The sequence below is a fragment of the Sardina pilchardus genome, chromosome 6, assembly GCF_963854185.1.
Source record: "Sardina pilchardus chromosome 6, fSarPil1.1, whole genome shotgun sequence".
Taxonomy (NCBI): Eukaryota; Metazoa; Chordata; class Actinopteri; order Clupeiformes; family Clupeidae; genus Sardina; species Sardina pilchardus.
The window spans coordinates 16,749,823-16,768,399 of record NC_084999.1 but is presented as its reverse complement, the minus strand read 5'-3'; the positions used below and the strand labels follow the sequence as shown (position 1 = coordinate 16,768,399).

Below are 18,577 nucleotides of genomic sequence, written 5' to 3'. Positions count from 1 at the left end.
CAGCAACAGAAGAATCTGGAGGGATATGTAGGCTTTGCTAGCCTGCCAAACCAAGTGTACAGGAAGTCTGTCAAGCGAGGCTTCGAGTTCACTCTCATGGTTGTGGGTAAGGACACCTCTTAATTAAGGGCTCTGAGAAACAGGAGCCTGCAATCTCCGTTCAATATGAAATTTTCTGCTGCGTTTTACAATTACAGACTGTTGTTTGTTTTCATTTATTCTGTGTGATGGTGTGCAAGGAAGGGATTGAGAGAAAGAGAGAGTGTGCTGGGAATGCAGAGGAGAGTGTGTGTGCGCCTCTCTGGGTCCTCCTGTGTGGGAAATATCCTGTTGAACTCTCACCAAATCACACACACGTTCTGGACATTTTGGGTCACATGATAACCACACAGGAAATGGCAGTCATATCTGTGAAATCAGCTCCCAGACTAGGGTGGGGGTGATGACAGTTACGCAGCAGTCAGACTCTGATTCTGTTTGAAATAGTCTTTTTTTAAGTTCTAGATTCTTTAGTGGTGATGCAGGGCAGTAAGCTTTGCATACTTAAAGCAGTTTCCCTCCGAGTCACCCGAATAAGCACAGCTTTATCAGCATGGCTCAACCCATTGGTGTTACTAGAGGTACTGAAAAAAACGGGCATGATTTACAGTAACGGTTAAACAATGTCCTTTAAAGGCAAATTGTTTAGCGGTGAACCAGATGACCCATTGGGCTTTGCTTCGCTATGGAGCCCATCTGTTGGGACTATCTCTATACAACACTCACTTTGTGGTCTTCGATTTGTGAATCTGAGCTAGCACTGTGGATGTGTGTAGACTTCCTGTCTGATGCTCTCAGGAAGTGGCATTCCTGAGGAGAGTATAGGCCGTCTACTTGGAGGGTTTTTTTGCGGCTTTATCGTGTCCCCTCTACTTGGCACGCACAGATTTGTACGCTCATACATAATCAAGCAAGCTCGAGCTCCACTGATTTCCCAGTCGCTGCACACAAGTCTGTCCGAACCCCCAGGCTTCAGCCAGAATCCGAGTGATCTCAGTGCTCCTGGACACCCCTTCGCCACTCTAATGAGGCCGAGCTGCCGTCCGCACAAAGGCTCTGAATAGGACGGCCCGGACAGGCCTCATAATGGCACCATTCTCCGCGCGTCGGCCTCCCATAAAGGCCTGTTTTCTTATCCTCTGCTCCCTCCCGTCGGACGTGGCGCATTCTTCCACCAGTTCTCCCTCAGCGTGTTTTTTTGTTCCCTTCATGAATGCCAGACACGCTCCTCTGTTTGCGCTGAATGTTATTAGTTCAAGCAGAAAAAGACCCACTGCGCCGGCCAAAGTGCTCTGCAATGTCATTATTAGTTGGATCAGAACAAAAGTTATCCAAATGTTATGTTATGTTTGTTTCCATTTCGGAGCTTTGTTCTATTTCGTGTCAATGCAGAGGCTTTGTATTAACACATGTTTGTTTGCGTTTCACAGGTGAATCTGGTTTGGGCAAGTCAACATTGATCAACTCGCTGTTCCTCACAGACCTCTACTCCGCAGAGTACCCTGGTCCTTCAAACCGAGTCAAGAAGACCGTGCAGGTCAGCGTTGCCCGTGTGTTCAAAATAGCCACATCAGTGCCTTAATAGATTTACCAATTCCCTTGCGGGTTCCTGCCAGGGCCCAGCGTTGCTGTAGAAAGCATTCCTACTTTTGCTTAGCTTACCCATCGACCCCTGCTGCATTTGGACACCCATTTGGTGATTTAATCAATGTCACTTCCACTTAGAATCCATTTGGGTTGATGTCCACATTTCAGGAATAGTTGATTGGCCCACATCCCCTTGTTCTGTCATCAGTTCGGACGAAAAAAAGCTTTCAGACATCATTGACTTCACATGGCCTCGAGTTTTAGCTGCGTTAAGAGCCAGACAGATACAACCAGTAGTAGCAGCAGTAGCACCGCCACCGCCACCACCGAATTGTTGCCCCACCACGCGTCTGCCTTCCCAGCATAGTTGGTTAATAGTACAGTGCTGTCTTCTGCGTGTCACTACATGCAGCTGTTGGCTGGGCCTGAGCTGTTCGTTTTGTTGCCGGGTGGATTTCACAACGGATTTCTGCATGATTTTAATTTGTTGATGGTGTTACGCTGGTGGAATGGCCAAGAGATGTTATTAATTAACAGTGATAAATGTTGCAAATCCCCAGAATTACGTTCCCTACAGGGGATTAATGTTTTTGAACCTTCACATGAGTGTTTTGCTTTGTATGGATGTAGACAGAGAAACCACCAGTGACAACTGTGCTTGCAGAACAGCCTCAAAAATCTCCTTCCTCTATCGCTTTTGCAGGTAGAGCAGTCTAAAGTGTTACTCAAAGAGGGTGGAGTCCAGCTTCTCCTCACGATAGTGGACACCCCGGGCTTCGGCGATGCAGTGGACAACAGCAATTGGTAAGGAGGCTTGGATTTAGATGTCCTGTAGGGAATCTTTTTGTAGCTCTTTCATGCTGTTTTGTTCGCCAGTGTAATGAAAATCATATTAAAAAGTGCAAGAAAGAAGTGGGCTACAATTGGGCTATGTGGTTGCTATGGAGCAACCAGGGGTAATGGGGAGGTTGCCCTTAATGTTGAGCCCTGATATCAGATATGGAAGACATGTATATGTGTGGGTTGGTGGGTGGGTGGGTGTGTGTGTGTGGTGTGTTAGTGCGCACATGCGAGCGTGTGAGTGCACTTAAAGCATATGCAGGCACACACATTGATCTGTTTGACCTGTTCATCCACTGACCAAAACACCCCTGCGCATTTGCGCTTGTTGTCTCAGCTGGCAGCCGGTGATCGATCACATCGACAGCAAGTTCGAGGATTACCTGAACGCCGAGTCGCGCGTCAACAGGCGGCAGATGCCCGACAGCAGGGTGCACTGCTGCCTCTACTTCATCGCTCCCTCGGGCCACGGGTGAGTGACGTGACGGCCGCACTGAGCCCCGGCGCTGGATTAACCTCATAAAGAGGCTAGACACATCACCAGCCACACACACACACACACACACACACACACACACACACACACAGAGAGAGAGAGAGACACACTACTGATTTAGTGCCCTCGCAGGCTTAAGAGCTTGACGGGTCAATCCAGTGAGATGTTGTGACGGATCACAATCAAGACATTTTTATATGACTATTTGAGAGGTTTATGTTTGCGCGACTAGATAGTGTATGTGTGTAATCCATGGAAAATGGATGTTTTAAGAGACCTAGAGTTTGTCTGAATCGTAAAATACGTTGAGGTTTGTTCCAAGGTTTTGCAGTCAGATCCATTTGAAGCTATGCACTTTATTAGTGCAGTGTGATCTAAATATATACATTGTGTGTGTACATCCTGCGGTACAAATTCCTCCGGATTCATGCTGAACTTGGGGTGAGTGTCTTGCGTGTCTTATTACGTCTATCCTCCCGTTCCCACTGAGTGGCTTGCTGTGATGGACAAGCATTTTGTGTTTGTGTTGGTGAGGAGCACTGTGCGGCCGGTCACGGGGCACGGACTAAAAGGCCGAATCCCTCTGGACGACTCTATGGGACGCCCGGCCCTCATAGGCCTTCTCTCAGCACTCCCATCTGTGAGCTGTCCACTTGACAGATCAACAGCATATGCTGTTTGCTGTTCCGTTAGTAAACACTTGATCACACACAATGCACGAGATAAGCTGGTTTCCCCTTTTGTGTGTGTGTGTGTGTGTGTGTGATGGTTTTCAGTTGAAGGCTGTTTGAGTGTGATGAGCAACCGTGGTGGTGGTTAAGAGGTGATGAAAGCTGAACGCCATGACTGTTCTCTCCTAGGCTGAAGCCACTGGACATCGAGTTCATGAAACGGTTGCACGAGAAGGTGAACATCATCCCGCTGATTGCCAAAGCAGATACACTCACCCCCGAGGAGTGCCAACAGTTCAAGAAGCAGGTGGGCTTTTTTTGTTTTGTTTTGTGTTTGTCCTAGTTTTTGTTTGTTTAGACAGAAGCCCATCTGTGTCTTGTCTTGCCATGTTGCAAACACACACACACACAGACTCACCATGTTGTTCTGCTTTTTTTTTTTGGTGGCAAGTTCCATTTGAACATTTTCTCTTCAGTTTATTTCGGTCTCCGTGCTGCTCACTGACCAAATTGAAACGCGTGAGGCCCTTGTGATTCGAGCGGACTCACAGGGTTCGGCCATCTGGTGCGGAGGACTTAGCGCCATAGGAGGGGAGCGGGGGAAAGAGTGAAGGAGAAGGAAAGCCAAATCTCTTTTTCCTCCTCACTGATACCAAAGATGAGCTTAAAAGCTCTAACAAGCTGAGGTCATACATACAGCGCGTACTGTATAGCAAGCTCAACTCCGAAAGGAACACTTCCAGGCTGTCTAAAGAGCGCAGACTGTGCTTTATTGAATCGCTGCTGAAAGTACAAGTTCAAGATGAGACTACTGATATTTGGCAGTAGGAGGCAGAGGTACTTTATTGTCACAGTAGGCGTTTTTTTTTTTAACATGAAGATGGTTGCTTAAAGTGGTAAATTAACCCAAGCGATGCTTTAGAAACCTGTTTGTCCTAAAAGTATCTAAGCTAGCAGCCTGACCCTGACAGGTCCCGTCAAAGCACAGAGCTGCTACTATTTAGGTATTGGCCCTCCAGGGGTTATCGTCAAATCAAGAACTGCTGCTGATGGGATTTCTAGAACATTTGGCTTCTGCAGGTTTGGCTCGCAGGTCCTTGCATGCAACAGTTTAAAGGAATTCACACGGAAGCCAGTGTTTTGACTCTAGAGGCCAACACTCTCTGTCCAAGAATGCAAAGGCCTTTCTGGAGCCTGGTGGAGAATGATTTCAAGCAAAATAAAAAAACTGATAATACTTGTGAGCGGAAACAAAAATGACGTGATGTAGGTGCCCCTGTTTTCCCCTTCTTCAGCTGATCCAAAGCACTGAAGCTGCCAGAGCCAGAATGAAATTAAATGAGCATAACATAATTTTCACTATGTACACCACAAATGGTTATAATCAAATTAGTACTTCACAGAAGGTCTAGTAATATGCTTGAGCCGCAGATTATTTTCAAAGTAAGATGACCTCTGATAAATGGAATAGCAGATTTGACACGGATTATGCTGATGCCATAGGAGCCTATTTTCCCTACAGTGTACACAACTGTGGATAGGAATGTAGTGACCTCACACTTTTTGCCATTCTCTCAGATGACTCGATTATTCACTCTTTTTAAACAATTTGATTTCTCTGTTGTATTATGGATAATCCTGTTCCAAGCTAACGGGTGTTGGTAGACACGTTGCCAAGCTCACCGTCCCCTTCCCAACAGATCATGCGAGAAATCCAGGAGCACAAAATCAAGATCTACGAGTTCCCAGAGACGGATGATGAGGAGGAGATGAAGCTGGTGAGGAAGATCAAAGTAAGTATCCATATGCCACTACATGGAGACTCGTCACGTATTACAGACTCAACTCCATCTGACCCCACTCCTTTGTGCCACCGGAGGGGAGGTGGTGGTGGGGCTATGGTGGACCTGGCTGTTCGAGGGGGTTGTGCTTTTTAGCCAAAAGACACAAGTAGTGTGTGTGCACTGTTGAGTTTTGCAAATGTAGTCCTATTACTTTCAGAGGCACACAGACTCGATGATCAGGAAAAGTTTTATTGACCTTGACCTTTCACCCTTCTTACAGGACCGTCTGCCCCTGGCTGTCGTGGGAAGCAACACCATCATTGAGGTGAATAGCAAGAGGATCCGGGGGAGGCAGTACCCGTGGGGCGTGGCAGAGGGTAAGACGCTGGCGCACGTCTGACACGCCATATTTCATCACTCAGTTCCTTCTTCTATGACATCAGTTCACCTCCGTCCTTACACCAAAGAGCCAAGGCGCAATTGTGAAACTTTGGTGATGAATGCAATGCATGAGTCATTCCAAGATGTTGAAAGAGGTGTCATGCAGTTGTAAGAGATAACAGGTGTCAAATTGGCATTTCACGGTTTTAGAATGTTTATACTTCACACCCCACTTGTGACGTCACTCAACTAAGGAAGGGTTTTGGTCAGAGGAGTACAGTGGGCTACTTAGAACCTCTGAAGAACACCTGTGTGTGTACAACATCAGCCAGACGGGTACAAACGAACTGGCCACAGAAACAGATGTAATGCTAGTCAGCCAGTTGGTTAACTTTACCTAAAGAGTTGATGAGCTGTTGACTTGCTACAGTGACTGGTTTGACAAATATGCCATTATGGAAACGATGGTGCTGTTGCAAGAAGATTGCTGATATCGGAGTGCTATGCTACAAGATAACAAGATACAGGTTTCAAGTAGTTGCAGTGTGTCTCATTGGCCTTTAATTCCCATTACAAGGTGCAGCGCGGCCCCTTGAACAGGAATGCAGTTGTTGTATGATAATGATTGAATTTGAGTCAGATGCTCTTGTGGACAAAAGTATCTGCTGAATACCTTAGCAACGAATAAAGCTAGAGCAATAGCTCCACTGCCAAGTGAATCTTTCTGTTTTACTTTTCCTTTTGTGCTGTCACATAATCTTTTGTGTCGTCATGTGCGCCTATGCTGGGTGTCCGTACACGCTTGTGTCATGTACTGTATTTTTTTTTTCCTGTCCTACAGTTGAAAATGGGGAGCACTGTGATTTCACAATCCTCAGGAACATGCTGATCAGGTAAGGGCTTGAGTTAAGAGGTTCACAATGTGTGTGAGTGTGTGTGTGAGTGTGTGTGTGTGTGTGTGTGTGTGTGTGTGTAAGGGTGGGCAAGTCATTAATACGGGCAGCCAAACTAAGCTGCTTACATGTCCTTAACTTTTTGTGTCTGAATATGAATGTCGTTATGCATCACGTTTTGGCATATTGTGGTGGCTCTACACACAGCTAACTGATTAGTTTGTTCTTAGTCTGTTCTTAGAACAGATTGACCATGTAAAACCTCGGTCAAAAAGGTGCCCACAGAAATGATCAATATAAAGCACTGGATTTACATGATCCCTTTGCTGGGCCTTGTGGACCGACCAAACCACTGGCATACAAAGGGGAGACCCTCTGACCTCACACTCCTGTGTCCCCCATTCACCCCAAAAAGAGTCAGATGAGTATGTACAGTGGGTACGGGTTGAGAATGCACCTTCTCCCGCGGGACTCCCGAAGAGATCCCGCAGGCCGTCAAGCCGATTTTTTTCGAGGCTAAGGCAATGTACCCAAACAACCACCAGGTGGCAGAAAGTTTCATCCCGCATTTCAAAATGATGAAGACCGCATATCCGTCAATAGTCGACTCCTTAATCTCATTTAATCATAACAATGAAGGTGATGACTGGCGAAATTATTCAAACGACGTTTCAATGAACCATTGTTGAAATGAATGAAAATGGTTATAGAAAATCGCCTACAGCCTAACGCCGACACAGCTGATTCTTTGATTGATTCTAAGCTGTTTTGATGTAGGGGATGGGTAAACTGGCGCGCTACAAACATGCTACCAATCAAATGTAATATTAGTAGGACTAGCCTACTTAGACACTTTAGTCATAGGCAACGTTGCCATGTTAATTTGGGCTAGAAGTGCTTGCTTGTGGTGGCGCTCCTGTCCGCTGCTTCTCCCGAATTGTGTGGCAAATTTGTCAGCAATCAGCTTAAATGTCAAATCATATTTATTTCTCTTTGTCGCCATGGTATTGGGGGAAACGCGGAGAAACGAGATGGTCAGTCCTCGTATTTTTTCTTCGCGTTTCGTTATAAGAAATAGGCTATATAAGTAATGTAATGGTCAATTTGCTGCGCAATTGACCAAGCAACCGCGGACCGACAGAAAAAGAAAGCAAACGTTGCTGCGGAAATGCTTGCTTATTTGATGTGTTTAAACGTAGAGCCATACAATTAGGTGTGTCTGTTATTATGATAATTTTCGAGCATAACTGGTTGTCCATAGCTCAGTGACAGGTGTTAATAGCCTTGCCATAAGCACTGCTGCAGGTGCTTCTTTTATTATGCGGTTAGAGCATAAGCGCTTACTCATATAGACTATAACTCAGGGACAGGTGCAAAAGCACCAACTGGGATGGATCGAAGGGCAAGCAAGCACTGCCACACAACGTGAAGGCCTTTGTGTTTTCAACACTAAGCAGAACGTTTCCTACGATGGGGAGAAGTGGCCGCAAGGACTGCATCGATAAGATCAACGAATAGCCTACAGTAATGTTTTACAACCCAGCTGGTATCCGCTGTTCATTCCGACATATCCCCACTCGGCGGTAGGCCTAGGCCTAGGCCTATTTAACTTTTATTTCAAACAACGTGCCATTCCGACATGAGGTCATTAATAGGCTATTAATGTCATAACTATTAGGCTATCATTAGACCTCGTCGGTTTTGAGAGCTGGAAATACATGTGTTTGCTAAATATCGGTTGTTGTGCATGTTGCGTTCGCGACTCGGGGAAGTGAAAGCAGTTCTGTAAAGACATTGCAAGTTTTCATGGCGATCATCTGCGCCGCGCCGCGCAGCTGTAGCTGATTGTGAAAGCCGATTGGAAATACATAAGTTTAGAGCGAACGTTTCAACTATGTTTGCCATGGTAGACAAAAACACTCAAATAAAACAATAGCCTAACAAATAACTGCATGCGTAATGGACACGGCTCTATATCCTAAATAATTTTCGAGGTTCGCCATTTGGTAATATGACCTATCCTTACTGACAATATTTGGATTGGACAATTTAGATTGAGCACAACTAAAGTTGCACGAAGGCAAAATACAGTCCTAAAAGCCTATTCTATATAGCCTGGCCAATATTGTAGATGTGCAAAAGCAGCATTTGCGTGCGTGCTTGCCGGTGAGGTGTAGCCTACAAAAATGAGCATAACATCTGATTATTAAAGTATGGCTATATGATATAGGCTAGAGAAGAGTTGGTTTAAAATTCAAGTGTAGTAAAAAAGTTTGTGCACATCCCCGGTCAAGGTGCAGAACAAGAGTAGGCTAAATCATAAAAAATGGAAAAAGGTTCGCACACTTGAAATCCTTCTTTTTTGATTTGATTTTATTTTCTTTATCACAAAGGAATGACGTTTCGACCGTGTGGTCTTCTTCAGATTAAAATTCAAGTACGTGCGCTATTTAACCCCTCGAGACCGACTGCAGTCTGCTGACACAGCCAGACGACTCTCCCAACCCATTCATTCGTTTTGGCCGATATAACCCATTCATTCGTTTTGTGCGTATATAGATTCCTGCATGCTGCATTACCGTGACCCTTAGCCTACCTTGTGGATGATTTTTTCTCATTGGAATACAGCAGGACAGAATGCCTTTTATCTAACAAACGCAAAAGCTGAGATTGTTGGAAGGACTAGGCTACTCAACAAACTTGTTTTTCGTTTCTGGGAGATCTCGTTATCGTTTTGGATTGTCGGATTTTTATACTTATAGGTTGGACTTATGGACAATGAACTTTGAGGGGTGGTTGTTAGTGCTTTACAAAGCTTTGTGTTAATAAGTGTCGGTCCTCCTATCCTTCAGCTCACTGCGCGATGCAGTTGCGCATAGTGGCCAGCCACGAAGTCATTAACTGTTTACGACACAATACATGATATTTGTGTTTTTCGTTTCTTAGATTTAATGCATGTTTGACATGTAAACAGGCCTTCAGTCCGTTAACTTAAGGCCTTCTTTTGCATGGGGTTGCTCGCATCCGCCCGTAACCTAGACTATTATGTGCGTAGTGGCTGCATACTCTTGATTATAATAAGAGGCAAATTGTTACAGGACAACTTAAACTGACTTCCCCAATGCTTCCCCGCAGCACATTACATTTTAATATAGGCTAATATAGGATGAACAAAGTCTATGGACTTGCTATATTAAATCCAGTAGCCTAATAATTCTATGCGCCACGTCTTTTCACGATTTCGCAAGTGATGTAGTAGGCTACGTTTAAACATCGACAAACGTCTGTGAGACTACCCATTTCATGAAGAGCAATTGTCTTGTGCGATCATTCCCCCTCCCCCACACTTGTCTAACCAGTTCACTAGACATTATAGCCTACCTATATGAGGCATTGAGGACGATTGCCTCCCTTCCCCCTCTCTCTCGACAGACACTTCCTGACACTAGGGCTCGGGATCAAGACATCAAAACTTCGCGGGCACAGCCACATTGGCAGCTTCACTCCTTAGTTTACTATGGATTACTATGGATTTACTCCCGCCTTTTAGTGTGTTCCTGTTACTTAGTTTTTGCCTTCTTGGTAGTATGTTGCTGTGTAGTGGGGTGTAACAGTGCAACCCACGATCGCAAGAGGAAAAGAATAAATCGCTACTATATTTCTGCTTCTTGTCTTGTGCATCTGAATGAATGGATATTACGTTCAGTGCTATACCAATGGCGGCGATATTCCTAGAATGCAAGGCGTGTGCCCGAGCCCTATTATGTAAATGTAAAAAATGTGTGTGTGTGTGTGTTGCGCTTTTTAATAAAATAATGCCTCTTGTCTTAATGGGTTCCGGAGGTTCGTAGAGTAAGTTTTGAACCCCGATCGCTGACGTATGATTAAGATGCCTCAACCATTTACGCCACAGTTCGAGTGTCAATCTCTTCGCACTTAGCCAAGAGAAATTCAGTCAGTCGAGTTCATTTATTCGCGGCATGCACTTGAAACGCCGATCAAAAGTTCTGACATGTTAAACTGACGTTAGTCATTAATTCACCACATGATAAAATGCTGTTATATTGACGCACAGTAGCCCACGGTAGTCTATGTCTATCTCTGAATCAACATGAACATGCATAACGAGATCCATATATTCTAAGTTGCTAGAAACTTCTTTTGCGGAGCTAGGCCTACTAGTCGATGGTTACAATGAATCACCCTCACTGCCCTATCGCATATCTGACCATTCATTGTTACAATGTTACAAAATGCGCGATCTTCTCCATGCATGTAGCCTATGGTTATAAGTAAAGTGACATGATAGGCATGTAGGCCTATTAAAGATATTTCTGTTAAATACATTTTATTTTCAGTTGTCAAAAGTGGTGGGGACAAAATCTGTGATAAAGTGCTGGGTAAGCTACCCAGCGTCGCCGGTTAAAATGAACATGCCTCCGTTTTAAAATAGCCTATAGGCCTACACATTTCTAAGTATTCCTAGCATAAATGTAGCCTAAATGTCCATCTTGTCCATCTCTTTCGTCTTCGCCTTGACAATAATAGCCTATTCACGGAAATGCGGTCTTGTAACCGTAATGAATTAATGAATTAATCTAAGGTTGCCTATCGAGTCTTTCAGGTTGAATTGAAGGCTTCTAAAACCATTTTCATTAATTTCAACAATGGTTTATTGAAACGTCGTTTGATTATAATTTCGCCAGTCATCACCTTCATTTTAATGATTAAATGAGACGGATTAAATGAGACGGATATGCGGAGCATTTCTCTCCCTCTCCATTGACCAAAACGTTGCTCTGGCATCTCTGCTGGACTGACTGAGTTATAGGCTACGTCGAGTGAGAGAGCCAGCTGTGAGGTACGCTGTAAAACATTCGAAAACTCTGAAACTGCAATCTGACATGCCGAGCGTGATGTCTCTTTTCTCTGCTTGTCACCAGCGCGGTGTCTTCGGGTTTTTCCGTGTTTTCCGGTATGAGCCGAACCTTCATTTTATTAGGGCGGTCTTATGTTGCCCCCTTGCGGTTGCACTTTTAATTAAAGTCCCGATGCTTCGGGAGTCCCGATGTGCGGGAAAGAAAGGAGCATTCTCAACCCGTACCATCTGTAATGGACAAAAGAATATGCAGGGTTGATTGGGCAAGAGGATATCACAACACTACATTACTGTCCAGAATGCCCTAGGTGTTGCGTGTGTGCGTGTGCGTGTTGTGCGTGTTACCATCGAGCACTGCCTCACTTAGCACTGAGTCACTACTGCATGGTGAATTCTGTCTGTCTGTCCGTTTCCACTCTACAGAACCCATATGCAGGATCTGAAGGACGTCACAAACAACGTTCACTATGAGAACTACAGAAGCAGGAAGCTGGCAGCGGTCACTTACAACGGTGTAGAGAACAACAAGAGCAAAGGCCAGCTCACCAAGTGAGTGTGTTTTGTTTTGTGTATTTATTTATTGAATTGTTTGTTTGTTTTGTCTGTGTCAAGTAAGTCAGGGCCTATGGTGTTCCTTCACTGCTGTGTCATTAGTTATTTTCAGCGCTTGTGTTTTAACTTCACCAGCCTCACGTAAACTCACTTATCACCGTTTGTTTAAGTCGAATGTCCCATTTATTCCACTCGCTTCAAATCATATGCACAATTTCACACATCTGCTTCACAAGTGATGCACACGCAGATGCACTCAGATTTAGGATGATTGAATAGACACACACGCTGCTGTGTTGCTCAGCACCCACCTGCCAAAACATCAAGCTTTGATCATCACTGCTGTTTATTTTCTTAACTCTCAATGATTATTTTATGTTTATGCATTCATGATGTTATGTTGTGGGTTTGCAAAGAGGGGGACTATTTAGCATAGTCCTTAAAGAAGAACTCCCAGATGTCTGTTTCTCAAGGTCTCCAAGTACTGTCGGTGCAAAAAAAAAAAATATTGGTGCTAACTAGCTTGAGTTTCTGCAGCCAACTGCTAGCCAGGATGCTACAACGCTACATTTTGGGGTCACAGTTTTTTTCCGTACCAACAGTACTCGGTGACCTTGAGAAACAAGAGATCTTTGTGAAAAATCACCAGTTTTCCTTTAAATTGGCCAATGCTCAAGTAAGCTTGGAAACTTCCTGTTCCACAGACATGTTTGTCTGAAAACGGAGACGTTAATTTGTAACCTCTCCGCTCTCTTTGCAATACCTGGTCATGCTCATTCACTCTGCTTCTTCAGCGCATGGTTTTGATTTCAGCATGTTAAGTATGTGTGTTTCTGTTTTTTAGACTTGACACAGTTGAAGGCATGTAAGTGGTCATTTAAGTTCCTCCAAACTCTCATGTTGTGTAAGGCAGAAGCTCTCTCTCTCTCTCTCCCCCAGTCTCTTCTGGTTCTCCCCACTTCCGGGCTTTTCCTTTCCCCAAAAAGTGGATGGTGTTGCCTTTGTCCTACAGCCCTTAATTCCCCTGACTTTTACCCTATTATAAAAGGGAAGCAACATAGTATACCAAAGCTGACTTCCATTTAGTACATTAAAAAAGAAGTTGACTTTAATTATACGTAAGGGATAACGGCCGACGAGGTGACCGGTTCGATGGAAATAATGGCTAGGTGGAGGTCTAGAACTCCGGCGACGTGCGAAGCACGGAGACGGAGTTACCTCCGCCGTGCCATTATTTCCATCGAACCGGTCGACCTCGAAGGCCGTTATCCCGCTTATCTCCCGTTTGTATACATAACCTGTATATTTAGAACATAGTTTTATTCCACCGTTTCGTCCGTTAACATCGCTAAAACTGTCTTGACTGTGGGACTACTTTCCGCCACATATCAACTTTCTACTTGCAGGACAAAACTGCCGTTACTAGTTCTAAAATGGATGGTTGCTATGGCCAAAGGCCAGTCGTTAGTTCTAAATGGCTGGAGATAACGCAATATTCACTAGGTAAAAGTGAAATATTACGAATATTATCACATAAATATTCATGACAAGACACACACAGACACACAGACACACAGACACACAGACACACAGACACACAGACACACAGACACACAGACACACAGACACACAGACACACAGACACACAGACACACAGACACACACACACACAGTCTCCCCTGTGCCTACCTCCCCCCTGCTCCATCTGTGTCCTCTCACTCCTTGTGTCTGTCCACCTTGGAGATGTGTTAAGATTGTGTGGGGGGTGGTAATGGCAGGGGATGTTACAGGGAAGTGGGGGGCATCAGTGAAGAGAGTGTCTGTGTTTAAAGGTGGTGGGAATCATAGCAAGGGGCTGAGTGGCTGGTAACATATGAGGACAAGACTGTGGGAGCCCATGTTGTTCTCTGTGACTGACTCGCCGTATGCTTTGTGTCTACTCTCTCTCTCTCTCTCTGTGTGTGTGTGTGTGTGTGTGTGCACATTTGTGTTGCCCATCCCAGGAGTCCCCTGGCCCAGATGGAGGAGGAGCGCAGGGAGCATGTGGCCAAGATGAAGAAGATGGAGATGGAGATGGAGCAGGTGTTTGAGATGAAGGTCAAGGAGAAGGTGCAGAAGCTCAAGGACTCCGAGGCAGAGGTACGTCCCCACCCTCCCAGCTTACTGGACTGAGCGCCGGTCACCAGGGCTCTCTCGTCTACTACAACAAGCTTTTTAGAATCCACTCTTTTCCATTAGAAAAACTCTTGTGTCTGGTGAGACGATATTGCCATTGTCCAAATTCCACGTTGCTTTCAAAGCACCTTCTAGGATATTGGCATCCAGAACAAGCATAAAGACTTAAATACAAAGTAAGTGCATCGAAAACCAAAGAAAAAAAATAACGTCCCTGTATGGTGCAGCAAACTTACATAGTGCAATACAAGGCATTTCAGGACTCAGGAGTGCCTCAGTGAAGACGTCATTTTCCCAGTGCATCATCGAAATATGAGGTCGAAGTTGTTGTTTTAATTTAAAGGAAACAAAACACTGAATAGTGTGGCTTCAATATCCCATTTCAAACTTGGCTGGGCGTTCAGTCTAGACTAGATCTGTATCATGAGCTGCGTGAGATGAGCACATGCCGTCTCTTCTTTCCTTTGGCCTGCTGCAGAACCTTAGGCCAACACTAATATGCCACTACCTATTCAATGTGAAGGGAAACAATCCTGGAAATCTGAGTCTGGAAGTGTGGCGTTTTGAAATGAGAACTGTGCCTGTGCGCTGACCCCTTCGTCTGACCCCTCATCTCTCTCCCTGACCCCGCAGCTGCAGCGGCGTCACGAGCAGATGAAGAAGAACCTGGAGGCTCAGCACAAGGAGCTGGAGGAGAAGCGGCGCCAGTTCGAGGAGGACCGCGCCAACTGGGAGTCCCAGCAGCGCCTCCTGGAGCAGCAGAAGCTGGACGCGTCCAGGTCAGTGCCACGGGCCCCCTCGGACGCCAGGCAGCTCACGGTGCTCTAGTGCAGGGGTCTTCATCCAGTGGTCTGCTGCAACCCATGGGCTGGTCCCTGAAGCCATTACTAGTGGTCCCTGACCTCTACATTATTTTGTGCAGTGGGTCAGGTTGGCTTCTGAGTCAAGAGTGGTAGTCCCTGGGTCATGATCAGTGGAAAGCCCCCTGCTCTAGTGTCTCGTTTTGTCTGGCCATCAGTCCATCTGTCCAGGAATGTGAATGTTTTTATGGAAGTGATCAGGATACAACTGCTGCTCACCTGATGTTGACTGTGATGAGAATAACCTAGATCCGGTTTCTACATTTGATGTTACATTAAAGACGTACTGTTGCCGTAGACTGGCAGATTTAAATATTTGGTTTTAGGAGTGTGTAAACAACTTAATTTAGAGGTTTATTCATTTTATTTTTAAGTAGCCAGATTGTAATGAAGGATCCAATTAGTTACATAACTTGGATAATGTACTGGTCAATTGTAAGATACCCATTATCTCAGGAGATTCCACTTAAATTTCGTACAACCCCATGTGGGGTCCCGACCCCAAGGTTGGGAAACGATGACTAAATTGATTGGATTTTGATGCTGGTGCTAGTACTTCTGTCAATATTTTCTCTTTTCATTCACGGCATTTCTTTCTGTGTGTCTTTTCTGTTTGTTTACAGAACTCTGGAGAAGAACAAGAAGAAAGGGAAGATCTTTTAGAACCGTTCAGATGGGAGCTTAAGTTGTACGTGCTAGCGACCCACAGCCTGGGCCAATGGCAAGGTGTTGGCCTCGGGCCAATGCAAATGCACACACACATACAGACCTTTACACAGGCACACACACACACACACACACACACACACACACACATACACACACGTACACTCAGCTTGGCGAGGTCTGTGAGGACTGTGCTGTGTGATGAGCTAAAGAGGGCTGAATAGGGATCCTCTCCGGCCAGGGGAGTATCAACCTAATCCCAACTCATTAGGCAGGCCAAACCTATATATATATATTATATATACTGAATTCTGTACTCAGAAAAGAAAGGTTTATTTTTTCTGTCTTTGTCCCCCCTCCCCCCTTCCCAATTTAACAGCCAACATCAAACACTTCAAACGCGAGACATCTCTAACTGTTGCACAATCATATTCCTCGCCCATTATTTGTTTACCCGTTATCAAACGAAAAGAGAAGGACAAAACAAAAACTTATCCTTCATGGTGTTGTTTTTTTGGTCTTTTTTTTTTTTCATTTTTATTTTTTGAGGAAAATGCCATTTAACTCTCTTTTTTTTCTCATGTTGTGAGTATGTATTGCTTAAACCTTGTTCTCTAATGGTGTACCATGACGCATAGCCAAAAGAAAGTGCAACCTGTCATCTGTCACTCTTAAATCTTAAGAGAGAAGCCACAAAGCTGCCTTCTTCTCACAGCTCTGTTTTTTTTAACTCTCCCAAATGTTTCCAGACTTAAAATGCTCTCTCTGTCTAGCCACTAGCCTTGGACCACCATTTATAACGTAATTGTTATATTTCATTTAGTTTATTTTTATATAAATATATATACCGAGCCAGCTTAAGTAATATTTTTTTGTATGTTGAGGAAGGCTTCTTGGAGAGGCTTGTGAATTGGATTGACAGGTTCAAATGAATTCATAAGGCAGATTATGCCAATTTAAAGAATAAAACATGAACATTGTCATAAGCATTTGCAAGGCTCGTCTGTAACTTCTACACAAGTTACACTCACTGCAAATGCATGTCTGCAGCGTATTTTTTGTTTTGTTTTGGTCATGTACTCCACTTGTATTTTTAAGTTTATTTTTCATTTGTATTGTACAGTCACTTAATAAACTTGTGATGATACAGGTTTTTTGTTTGCAAGACATTTTTCCACTTATGTCATCGTGCTCTAGAGGGCAGTGTTGCCGTTTATAAAGGTATCCATCCAATTCGAACCTGCTTATGGTCTGATTGGTTTCTTAGGAAATTAAAGGAAATTAAATCACAAACCTGTTATCTTTTTAAATAACATTTTTATATATCAATTTGGATACAATTCATGGTTAGCTGTGATTAGTCAAAAAAAAGACAAACAGGTTTTTTAATGGTTTTATTTCCAAGGCGCTGTCAAAGCCACAACTCCGGTCCGACATATATTGACAACTACGAAGGTTTTATCTCCCAGGCTGGTGAGTGGTGCTGGTGACCCTCCAAACACTCAAGGAGACGACGGCTTGGTAATCATGCCACTAAACAGGCAGGTTACAGGGTACCGGAGGGTGGTGAGAATACTCTGCAAATAAAAAGGACATGTCGCGTAAGACAGATGTCGGTTTTGGATAAAGTCTCAACACTTAAATCAAGTAAAAACTGCACTTGCCACTTTGCTCTCCCAGATTCCGCTTGCCCATCAATCCGACAAAAGACTGGAACTTCTGCCCTAAAATAAGACAAACACACTAATCTGAAGTATACATTATTTTACTGATGTGGATTGATTCACAAAACAACCAAACATACTGTATGTAATAAAATAGCTTTGAGCGCACCTCTCCATCTGAGGGATTAATAATAAAGTTAGCAGGGCCACATTAAGCGTTTGAGGCTCTGACAATAGCCTAAAGCAAATGCATGAACTTGAATACAAACTATATCTTTACTTACTTTTGCGCGTCACCTGTGTTTTTGCTGTAAAACAAAATCCAAACGACAGGTTCGTATTAGTAGCCTGCAGCATTTGTTTGAAGTTGAAATCAGACAGTTGGATAGCTGTTACCTGTGGATCTTTTCCCCATTAGACCGAAGAATTGTTGTGCACCGGGTTTCCTAATGATTCGCAGTAATGTCCGCAAAGGCTCAGGATCTGAAAATTGAACCTGAGAGGGGTAGCCCTAAAATGTGACCAAAAAAAAATATTGAAAAGACGCGCATTCTGAGGAGCAATTCAAATGAATCATGGTAAACAGTCAAATTAAAGAGGAGTTGGCCTACAAACCTCAAGTTGGTAATTTTCCGTTGCCAAGTTGTCTTCGCTGGAATACATCTCCTGGCAAAACATATTTGCCAAACCGCAAAGGACTAGAATTGACAGCAGAGTTTTCATCTTCCCCTGAGAACGTGCCAGTGGACAAGCGATGCCGTTAAAGAATAAAGGAACACCAGGATATTCTAGGTTTTCAATGATTGAAATATTTCTTATACTTGACTATCCATTGAAACAAAGTATGAGAGTAAAGAAAATGTCTTCTCCACAGACTTTGATGTGCAGCATTGCAAGAACTGTGGTGCACTTTTGTGCGTCCCAGGTAGCGCGCGTCATTTATATAGTGCAGACCTACTGTCAAGTGGCATGTTTAATTATAATGTGTTAATTCGCGCCTTTGCTCCTCAGAGACGACTTTACCAACCCAGTCATGATGTAAATTGCGACCATTGGTCCAAAACCAATTAACACCATGAAAATTAGAGTT

At 44.2% G+C, this 18,577-nt stretch overlaps 2 protein-coding genes across 2 annotated transcripts; one reads left to right on the top strand and one right to left on the bottom strand.

Moving 5' to 3' along the window:
• On the top strand, positions 1-16,975 carry septin7b (septin 7b; the record flags this gene model as incomplete). The annotated part of the gene is made up of 13 exons (XM_062538728.1): positions 1-106; positions 1,470-1,576; positions 2,330-2,430; positions 2,804-2,938; positions 3,823-3,940; positions 5,334-5,426; positions 5,698-5,794; positions 6,640-6,691; positions 11,994-12,119; positions 12,967-12,987; positions 14,126-14,261; positions 14,931-15,076; positions 15,781-16,975. Coding segments are annotated over 13 exons (1,278 nt in total), but the record flags the coding sequence as incomplete, so codon positions are not given.
• A 227-nt stretch (positions 16,976-17,202) lies between these two features.
• On the bottom strand, positions 17,203-18,385 carry LOC134082079 (protachykinin). Its single transcript, XM_062537719.1, has 5 exons — positions 18,103-18,385; positions 17,884-17,998; positions 17,772-17,795; positions 17,488-17,547; positions 17,203-17,400 (listed from the first exon to the last, which is right to left on the bottom strand). Exons 1-5 carry the CDS (start codon positions 18,208-18,210, stop codon positions 17,357-17,359), a joined length of 351 nt encoding a protein of 116 aa, XP_062393703.1. The 5' UTR covers positions 18,211-18,385; the 3' UTR covers positions 17,203-17,356.
• Positions 18,386-18,577: the final 192 nt, after the last annotated feature.